General features: G+C 33.0%; 1 protein-coding gene across 2 annotated transcripts in view; it reads right to left on the reverse strand.

Annotated features, from left to right (window-relative positions):
* Nucleotides 1-6,854, reverse strand: part of LOC106478454 (calcitonin receptor-like) — a 45,169-nt gene extending 38,315 nt beyond the window's left edge. Inside the window, exon 1 of one of the 2 annotated variants that reach the window (XM_022382058.1) lies at nucleotides 6,576-6,854. In XM_022382058.1, coding sequence (XP_022237766.1) covers nucleotides 6,576-6,672 — 97 coding nt within the window. In that variant the 5' untranslated portion in view covers nucleotides 6,673-6,854. The remainder of the gene's footprint in view (nucleotides 1-6,575) is intronic. The other variant, XM_022382059.1, reaches the window with a different exon arrangement.
* Nucleotides 6,855-11,174: the final 4,320 nt, after the last annotated feature.

Genomic DNA, 11,174 nt, shown 5'->3' on the forward strand with positions numbered 1-11,174 from the left:
GTTTTACTTGTTTAGAATATATTATTTTAAATCAAGTGGATTTTGTGCTGTCTGTTTATTGTTCGAATTTATCGCCAACAAGTCACAGACACCTACTGTAAAAGAATCCCAGCCCTTAATCAAACTCTGACAAGATGGCTATAGCCTTCTTGAATTTTCTCTTTTTTTTGTTCTTGTCTTATTTGTCGAGAGGGACTGAAAGTTCGCAATAAAAAATAAGTTAACATGGTGAATAGTCCTAGTATTAAAACTGACTTAAATCCAATTGTTTGCTTATAAACTATTTATTTATAATTCTTAATTTTTTATCATTTGTAATAAAACAAAAAACCTTTCAACATAATGAACGTTTAATTAACCCCACTTTTAATCGTTTCTTTTTCAAAAGATATTTTTATCAGAGCTACCTGGTAAACTTATTATTTTATCAGACAATAGAAACCAGTTTTCTTATGAGAACAAGCCAAGACACAATCATTTATTCGTTGCTACCATACTAACACGTGACAAATTTCCAAGGTTATAGCTCTATAATGAGAAAAATGTTACTTTTCACAGGGAGGATCTATGCTAACGACACCGGTAGCTTACCAATGTTTGTTACTTGTAGCGGTTTTGTTAGATTGTCAAACTGCTAAAGATGGTTGATATTTCCAACTTGAATTCATTTATTTCAATTTTAGGTCGCAGATCAGCCATCCCTTTGATAGAGATCTGGATTTCGATGTGGCAAGCCAGGTTCGAATCCCTGCGACACCGCAAAATATATCCCCATTTTAAGCTGCAGTTGTGTTCGAAGAGCGACAGCAATCTGGATGGTGGACGGTAGAGTGCTGCTGACCAATTTGACCATCCGGAAAGTAATGTACACATTTCAGTGACTTATTCAAAGCTGCTTAAATGTAATACTAGACAATGGCTTCTATACCTATTAGTGTCATAGTGTGACCATGATGTCATTATAACACACCACAAAACTGCAGGCTTTGTTTTCCGCATGTTCAGTTTGGTCTACATATTGAATTTCACAACATTATGTCTATAGGTTTCCTGAAAGCATTCCTTTAAAACGGAAGTGACTTTTCAAACACCTGTTACATAATACTGTTTACCAGCAATTCAGAAACAACAAACCAAGCTGCGACTAATTAGTTACTTAATATTATTTAAAGGACATTACAGTAGCTTAATAATCCAAAAAGCAGGCAACCAAGCTGCTACTGATTAGCTATTTAATATCAGTTTCAGACAGAATAGTCAACTATTCGAAAGCGCTCGAGTTTTGGGTCTCGTTTTAAAAACATTACAACTTTTGTAGGTGATCCTGTGTGCTAACTATTTAACCTGGATTTTCAGACATTTTTATTTTACAGGAGTTAAAGATACATATATTTGTGCTAGTGGTTGCGTCTTGATATTTACAGGACTTTAGTGTTTGTAAAGGATTCTTTATTATACCAGTTTCTGTTAAGAATATGACGGTTGCTATTGTTCTGATCCTTTTCTCACTTTGAAATCGGTTCCGAATGATATCATTTCGTTGTTAGCAATCTTGAATAAGTTCAAGACAAAACACATAAAAGTTTTATAAACAGAGTCGTTTGACAGCCATAGTACAGGGTGAACAGTTTTTGTGTTCCTTACACGTATTGCTTTGTTTGATTAAAGGCTCGGATTACGGTTGCTATTTCTTTTGATGGTTTAAAATAAATATATGTTCCATAACTTTCAAACATATTGACATAATAAATGCCAATATGATATTAATGGACTCTAATTCATATTTTTTATTCACTAATAAAGTATTGTTGAGCAAACACCAACAGCGATTTTTTTAACCAAATAGAAAGTCCAAAAAATCTCGTATAGGTAATATCGAAGTGTAAGTAAGGTATTAAATTATGTTTTGTGTGTGTGTGTGTCTGTACATATCTTAAAATTCTGGTAATATATTCCTGGAAAAAACGTCATGTTTATTCACTATCATTAATAAATTTCCCAAAGTTCATTAAATGATCTCATATTTCACCTTCTGTCTATGTAAGTTCATCTCAGTTGATATGCAAGTTTACGCTAGTATTCTGCTGACAACGTATATAGGTTCATTAATGGGAGTAAACTATACTTGAGAGAAGTTTGTTTGGAAAATTGTATCAACGATGTTATAATTTGTCCTTATCTAAATTAATAAGGTTAGATACATCAGATAGTTTAAGATTAGTGACGCTATTTTTAAACATACGGTTCAAGCAGAAGACCAGAGACTGATAAGACGGCCCACATATGGTAGTGCTTAGTAAGTAAAAGCTTACTAGGTATTTATTATTTAAAATTAATACAAGATAAGTAGACTGACACGACAAAATGGCGCTCTTATTTTCATATAATACAGATGTTCGTCTGATATAATATACTAAAGAAAGGGTTAGTGTCTGAAGTAGGCTGTTAATACCAACTGTGTGTTTTGAGCAAAATTAAAGTAGATTTCATAAAAAAAAAGTGCTCATACTGAATTAGCCTTAGTTACAAAACTTATTTCTCAGTGCCGCATCATACGCTTTTACGATTTGTCCTTCAGGCAGTTTAGTGTATGGATAGATTAAGAAAGTTAAATCACAATGCTTTGTTAAGATTGTTCTCCTTGAAAAATTTAGTAGTTCACGAAACTATTAGGTATATTGATAAATTAGTTTAATTAAGAGTTTCTGTTTTAACTTTCATCCAAGTAATTTCAATTTTTAAAATTGCTATAAAAGTTTATGAGAAGTTGAAATTTACGTATATTTTTTGCTTTATACTGAGCCAATAAATATTGAAGTAGAATCATCCCTGTCTTGCAGTCAGTTAACGAAGAATAAAGATAAAATGGCATCACCAATACACACCTTTAATATCATGGCTATTGGGGAATCTTCCATATAGGTTACACAAGAAGTCTTGAGCAACGATAAGGTTACGATATATTAGTCCTATTGTCTTACAAATAAGATAAATCCCCCCCCCCCAAAAAAAAGAACTAGCAAAGTGGTTTGTCAGAAAGTTTTAATTCAAGGAAGCTATCAGAAATTAGTAATATATCAAACATTTTGTTTCAAATTTTACTAATTCAAGTTTGTCTGTGGCTGGCTTATAACTGGCGAACCGCTGGGTCGATTGTCACCAAATCTGACATATAACCTATAAGTGTCATAGAAACTTCGGCGCTCGAATCTGGCTTCTTTTTCATATCTTTCCCATGCGTTTAACGGAAACATCAGCTAGTGTGTATATATATATATAGAAAACAACTGAATAATATTTTTAGTAAGTTTGTTCAAAACCAATAGAAGCACTGCACTAGCTTTATGCAGATATCTTAAGAGATATCCCAAATGACACTGAAATACAATTCGGTAAAATAAATTTTCTGTTCTGTATACAGCATCCAGTTCCTGAAATACACCCCTTTACATTTTAACCTCATCTACTTAAACAATTCAGAGTAATCATTTAAATAAAATATAAATTTATAAATTCGTAGCATGAAAACACTTCATCATTTTTTTTCTTTTCTTTTGCTCGTTTATCGGTGGCTCAGCGGTAAGCTTGACGGTTTATAATACTAAAATCAGAAGTTCATATCCTGCATTGGGCACAGTATATGTAGCCCATCCATGGCGTAGCTTTGGATTACAAACAAATAAACGTTGAATGTAGCATGTTACAACGCAAAATAACAATTATTTTGCGTTGTAATATGCCACCTTTAACGTAATATAACATTTGACTTACCACCTATAAAATATTTATATATGGTGCATATCTGATTAACTTTTAATGTTGGGTAGTGTATTAAGAATATATATATATCATTTGTAATTTATACTTTACAGTTCATTTTTCATGTTATTTCCTTAGCAGCTGCTGTGCAAAGTTTTGAACACAGTGTATCTAAAAGCTATATCACTGCCCTTACTCCTAAATTTCATTTAGTCGTGTTAGTGTCTATTTGTGCTTTGCGATGGGGGTAGAAGGGGAGGTAAAAGTCTTCTTGACGGGTAGTCCAAGGGTGATCTTTATGTTTTTTATTTTTTATAGTATGCACAAATGATACTTTCTTACAGCATTCAAATGATGAAATGCTGTCAAATCTGGTTTGTAAATGCTATCTGTCCACACTAAAGACAGGAAAGGAATTGCATCGTGTCTTGTACTAACTGTCCTCAATCGGAGTAATATATATCAAACCTGAATTAGTCAGCAAAGAGACTACAGGTTGCATACCGGACCTTGGAACAGAAACATGTTTCAAGTCACTGAAAGTATGATAGTCATGATGCCAAGTGATCGTAGCCAGCAACTTTTGTTCATGTCACTGTTAGCTAGCCGAAATGCTGTGAAGATGTAGATTAAATACTGCTTGTTGTGACGAGACGACCTAAATATATGTACTGATTGTTTGAAATAAAGAGAAATATAGATTAATTTCCATATTTAAAAAAAACAAAAAACTTCTCTTCGCTTATGAGCCAGGCGTGGCCTAGTGGTTGGCGTCCTTGACAGTGAATCTAAGGGTCCATGACTCGCATACCGAGGCTGTAAAAACTCGTTCAGCACTGTGGATCTTGGGTGCGTTGTAAGAGTGACGGTCAAATCACTGTATTCTATTAAAGTAGTCCAAGAGTTAGCAATGGGCGCAGTTGATTGGATAGCCATCTTCCCTCTAGCTATCAGTTCAACGTTTTGGACGGCTAACACAGATAGCCTTTGTGTAGTCTTGCGCGAATTTTTAAAACAAACTGTCTAAACTTTAAAAACTCTTCAATTATATAATATTTAGCTATAAAATTATGCTTTTAAATAATACAGGTAAAAATCAGATCCACTTCCTAAACTCAGTTTTAGTTCTTTAACTTCTATACTAGCACAATTTTCTTGGACTTACGACTTTTCTGTAAGACATTGTCAATCATGTAGTTATGAGATTTATATTTTGTGTTGGGTGTTATGCCCCATCACATGGCTATGTGAGGGTCTGTGGTCATTTTAAAATCATTGTGTATGTATTTACATATATATATAGAAGATATACACTTTAAAAAAGTCGTTTGTGGTTTAATAATATGGCCATCTATAGAATTGCTGGTATAAGAATGAAGATAACGTTCAGAATAAAGCTTAAGACTTCAGGTGTTTGTTTGTTTTTGAATCTCGCGCAAAGCTACACGAGGGCTATCTGCGCTAGCCGTCCCTCATTTAGCAGTGAAAGACTAGAGGGAAGGCAGCTAGTCATCACCACCCACCGCCAACTCTTGGGCTACTCTTTTACCAACGAATAGTGGGATTGAGCGTCACATAATAATGCCCCCACGGCTGAAAGGGCGAGCATGTTTGGTGTGACGGGGATTCGAACCCGCGACCCGCAGACTGTTAGTCGAGCGCCCTAACAACCTGGCCATGACGGGCCAACTTCAGGTGTAATTATACTTTGTTTAACTTACAGTCATATGGTAAAAAAAGAACAGGGCAGGAGAAGCATGCTACGGAAAAAGAAAAAACGAATTGAGGAAAAATGAAAACGAACGAATTAATGGAAAACGGATCAGTCAGGAAAAGTGGTTGAGAGTTTTATAGTGAAGCTAAGCCTAAGAAACACACTGAAAGAAAATTTGGTAACAATAAAAAAAAACAAAAAAGAAATTTGAATTGAAAGTTGGTATTTCGAAACAGCGTTTACCTGCATGAAAAACATGTTCATTAAAAAATAAAGATAAATGACATCTTTCTTCAATATTTCTGTTCATTCTGTAAATGGGGCTGCAAATGATTTCCTCCGGACCTGTTAGAGAGGTGTGTACAATTTAGCTCTGATTGCTATGAAACTACGTGTAACGCTTTGTGTTCTACTCTAAGTTTATTGGCTTCGCTTTAGGACTGATTTTTTTTTTTTGAGTTTCACATATTTTGAGCCGATAATTCTGTTTTATTTTTTAAATCAGTAACTTTCTTGTGTGAAGCGAAGTAGTTAAATAGTAGATTATTTAGGTAACTGTAAGAATTATGACTTCTTTGAGATATTCTTACAGTGTACATTGTCTTTGAACGACGCGTGAGGTGTTCAATATCTACATAAGAGTTAATGAGGTTAAAAAAGGGTTCACTTGATTGTGAATCATGTCTATATAAAAAGTGTCATGAGAAATCTGTGAAAGTTGTATTGATAAATGCTGTGTACTTTACTTTTTTACGTTGTCAAAGTTTACATAAGAGTTAATGAGGTTAAAAAAAGGGTTTACTTGATTGTGAATCATGTCTATATAAAAAGTGTCATGAGAAATCTGTGAAAGATGTATTGATAAATGCTGTGTATTTTACTTTTTTACGTTGTCAAAGTTTATTGGATGTTAATTTCAAGAGGTAGTCAAAATATATATTTTGTAAATCAACTTAGAAGCTGTCGATCACAAAAATGTGGTGGTTCAATAGATTTTATAACAAACGTATAGTTATAGATAAGTATACGGACTGACAGACAGATAGATATGTTTTTGAATATTATTTCTGTTATACAAAATATAACTGACTAATAGACCTACCATCTGTTGGATGTTTGTCTTTATATTTCGAGATACATTCTTCTGCTGTTAGAGAGCGTGGGATTGCCTCTTCAATACTAAAGTTACCAACTTTCATCTTGTCTGGTTCATAAGAGTCACTTCCGATCAGTGATGAGAATGGGAACTTGGGATCGGTTGACCTGTTTATCTATCCATTATTTTGGAGAGTATCTGACTGTCACAAGTTGTTATTTTCGAAACTATTAAGTGTTTATAACGTTCAAGCAGAAAATATACCAACTTACATTGTTTATCATAAAAAATCGAAGGTACATTATTACTTTCATGCGTAAGGAAGAGAAACAATTAAAACTAATCAACTGGAGAGCACTTGAAATCTTCCTTGTACGATAGAAAGACACTAGTTTATGGCATAACACTTTAGTACTTTATCTAATCTGTACGATGACTATAGTAATAGTGTGGCTCTGTTAGAGTACGTCCACTGATTACAAAGCGGTAATTCGTTCTTACCCACCTTTAATACGTAAATTGACAGGAGCCAATCAACGATAGCCTTCCGCTTTGGTATTGAAATTGCTGAATAACAGCAGTGTTTACTAAAGGTATATGTGCGATACAATCAACTCTCTTTTTATGAAACCATAAAATAATTGTTATAGATTAATCAAGTGCAAATCTAAATAAGAAAATGACAGGAAGAGATTGACAAGAAAAGACAAACTTATGGAAAAGCTAGATCATGCCAGCATTACAAGAACACACCAATCTTTGGCATGCAAGAAATTTTCTTTCTTTTTTTTTGTCGCTCGTTTAGTTAATAGCTCAAATTCTACTTGTCGGATTGCTTATAACCTTGGAATACAGGTTGCCCTTCAGACAAATCTGAGCTCAATCGGCATGCAGTCATTCTGGTAGCATCAGAAACATTACTTGGTAAACAGTTTCGAAAAAGGGCTAATACATCACGTATTGTATATTGTAAAGTATGCTAGGTTGCTCTAGGGGAGACACACATGCTCGTTGCGAAAAGATTTGGAAATGTACGTATTTAAGAGGTAATTTCAATTATAACATTGATTATCGTGTATGTGTAGGAAATCACAGCTTTACGTTTACGTGAGTTTATTTTGCTAGGATGGCTAGGGGGGTATAAGTGTAAAACCTGTATTATGGTTATCTCATAAACCCGAGACCAGTCTAAGTTGATTATCCAAAGCCTTGTTACTAGACATGACGAGATTCAGGTAACGTTTATTCTCTCTGTCAAATAAAGTAACGCAGGTTATTTAAAGTAAGAAATTAATATATACATGTGGAACACAAAGAAATTAGAATAAATTAACCCGGATGTCGATAATTGAAAACCAACAACCAATGATCTAGGAAAATTATCAGAATAAAGATAAAATATTATAAAACTTCAATATTAGACAAATCCCCTTAAGCAACACCTGAACTAATAGTATTGTACATAAAACATAGCCTCACAAGAAGCTGCAATATATCTTATGTTTATATATATATATACACAAAGGACATATTATTTTAATTAGTCAAGGGATTCATCATAAGGGCTGTCCCCTGAAATACTTGTATATTGAAAAACAACAGAATGGCAATGATAATGACGAGGGCTCTTAATGATCCCAAACACAATAGTTCGTTCTTATATAATGAAGTACATATAGAAGAGTACAGCGGTAATGAGACCTTTTACTTCAAACAGGCATACTGTACGTGATCCATCAACACAAACTCCTTGTTTATGACTTATAAATGTATCTGACTTACACTGTTTTTAAGTATCAAAAGTTGCATTAGATTAACTCAGCCAGTTCAGAGCATCCTTCTTCTGATTCACTTTTGTAAAATTCCAAGCGAAGAGGACATATATTTCAGGAAAATAAATAAATATCAAATAGAACTGATCTCAGAGTGATTCATAATGTATAATAAACACGTCCAAGGAGTATCCTACATCTGTGGAACTTTACTATTATAATTCCACGTTGCTATAGATATATATTTTAGACAATACAACTGTTTCGAAATTTTCGTTTCTGTGCTGCTAAGTTTCAGTGCTGATGATTTAACACCAAGTAAAATGGTACATTGTATTATTGGTGGGTAATGAACGATCTGCATATGTCGGTTCTTTCAAATTACCTAAATTCAATGGAAGCACAAGCTCAGTAGTTCGTATCATCCATTCAGCGGTGACTACAATTAATAAATGTCAATTTGTTCTAAAAACGACTTTGGACATTTTTGTACAATTCCAACACATGAACATTTTTGTATTTATTACACTTTGAAGTAATTAGTGTCATTGGAGGGTCCCATGCCCAATGTTCAGCGTAACCAGCAATATCAAAATTCAACACTCCTAGTAACCGTTATTATGTTCTCTCTCTGGTTCACGCACTTCGCGACGGTTCGACATCTTGTATACTCCCTCAACAACAGTTAGCTATTTATTTGTCTCTATTTGAGCACCGTAGCCAGAGCAAATATTCTTAGATTTTAAGCTATAACTTCCACTTATATATATGTGAGTGAAAGAGAGAGAGTGAAGGAAACCAAAAACATGAGCGAGGACACGACCTCGGTGTCCTCATAGCCAATTACGTCCTTGCTCTATATTATGACTGTGCTCCTTCGCAACATGTACAATAGGTAAGCTATATCACTTGTCGCTAACGTAACAAAAGACGAAATCACGAGATTCAGAGAAAACTAAGTGATTGTGACTGAACATAACTCTGAAGAATCGTTGCCCTTTTATTGATATTGTTATTGTAAAATGTGTCATATACAGTGAATTCTATAGTAATTTTCAACAAAAATACTAAGTATATGAACTTATATAATAATGTTTCAACAAAAATACTAAGTATATGAACTTATATAATAATGTTTCAACAAAAATACTAAGTATATGAACTTATATAATAATGTTTTAACAAACATACTAAGTATATGAACTTATATAATAATGTTTCAACAAAAATACTAAGTATATGAACTTATACAGTAATGTTTCAACAAAAATACTAAGTATATGAACTTATATAGTAATGTTGCAACAAAAATACTAAGTATATAAACTACTACAGTAATGTTCAACAAAAATACTAAGTATATGAACTTATATAGTAATGTTGCAACAAAAATACTAAGTATATAAACTACTACAGTAATGTTTCAACAAAAATACTAAGTATATGAACTTCTATAGTAATGTTTCAACAAAAATACTAAGTATATGAACTGTAGCAATTTAAAACTAGATAGTCCATCAAATATAGTAATATACATAATTCGTTGTATGTTAACATTTTGGTTTTTCGTTTGATTTTGATTATGATATATTTTTGTCATGAATACTCCAGGTTTAGTGTTCTAATCAAGCTGCTTATCTAAGTAAAAATCCAAGATCTGAAGAGTATGACTAGGCAAATAAACATTAAAATTGTTTGAAACTTGAATAAAGCACGCCTCATTAAAAAGTTACTGGAATATAATTCTAAAAGTGCCAAATCACTTACAGATCGTGATTCTCTTTACTTGAGCACCAAAGAAATAATTTAGTACCTAACGTGAAAGGTAGAGTGATAAGTAACGAAAATGTTACATCTAGCATAGATACAAGTTCCAGTCGTTATAAACTCGATGTACTTGCGCAGGGTCCCCGAAAGTGTTCTATTTCAAGAGTAAATAAAACCACTAAGAGTAACAAATATTTCTATTTCTTATTTTAAAATTCATATGTTATGTTGTGCTGTAGACTACAGAGTGCATAATTCTTATCGTGATTCAATGTCGTAGCTAGGACGCACACATTGAGGGCGCAATGACAAACTCAAAGGGTGCGAGTACATTGTAATCATTTTCAGTTTTCGTTATAACTTTTTGTTATCAGTTATTGATGTTCCTTATTAATTCATAAGCGAATTCACTCATGAAAAAGTCTTTTATATGCGACAACAATTAATTTATAATTCTTATTTTATTAATAAAACCAACGATTAAGGTTGCATCGATCAATAACAATTTATTTGAAATCTGACGAATCCGAATAATCCACGTCAGCGGTATGCAGCCGTCGATGCGGTAAAAAACACAAAAGCCGAAAGCATAAGAACAAATATATTTTATTTTATAAATATTGATTTACAGCAACTATTACTTCGGTTACCTTTTTTGATTAAAGAGTTAGCACAAATGATCACATATAAAGTGTAATAGGCTTAACATAAGACCCAAAACTCGAGCGCTTTCGAATAGTTGCCTATTCTTCTTCTTTTTTTTTTCTTTCTTATATTTTTCTAGTTGTTCTAGGGAGGGTGATACAAGAAAATCTTGATAATCAGACATGATCAAGTCATGTTGGCACTGATAACTATAAATTCAATTGATTTAAATTTTAATTTAGATCGAATTTTGTCTCTGATTCAGATCCCGGGCGAGCCCCCAATTTATTAGTGTTACGTATTAGAATTTCAAATGGCCTGAAATTGAGTTAACTGATAAATTTAAATTCAGTAGTTAAATTATACTTTGGATTTAGTATTTAAATGAATGCCGATATATAGTCAGTTTATGATATTTGCC

This window comes from Limulus polyphemus, unplaced genomic scaffold (assembly GCF_000517525.1).
Source record: "Limulus polyphemus unplaced genomic scaffold, Limulus_polyphemus-2.1.2 Scaffold213, whole genome shotgun sequence".
Taxonomy (NCBI): Eukaryota; Metazoa; Arthropoda; class Merostomata; order Xiphosura; family Limulidae; genus Limulus; species Limulus polyphemus.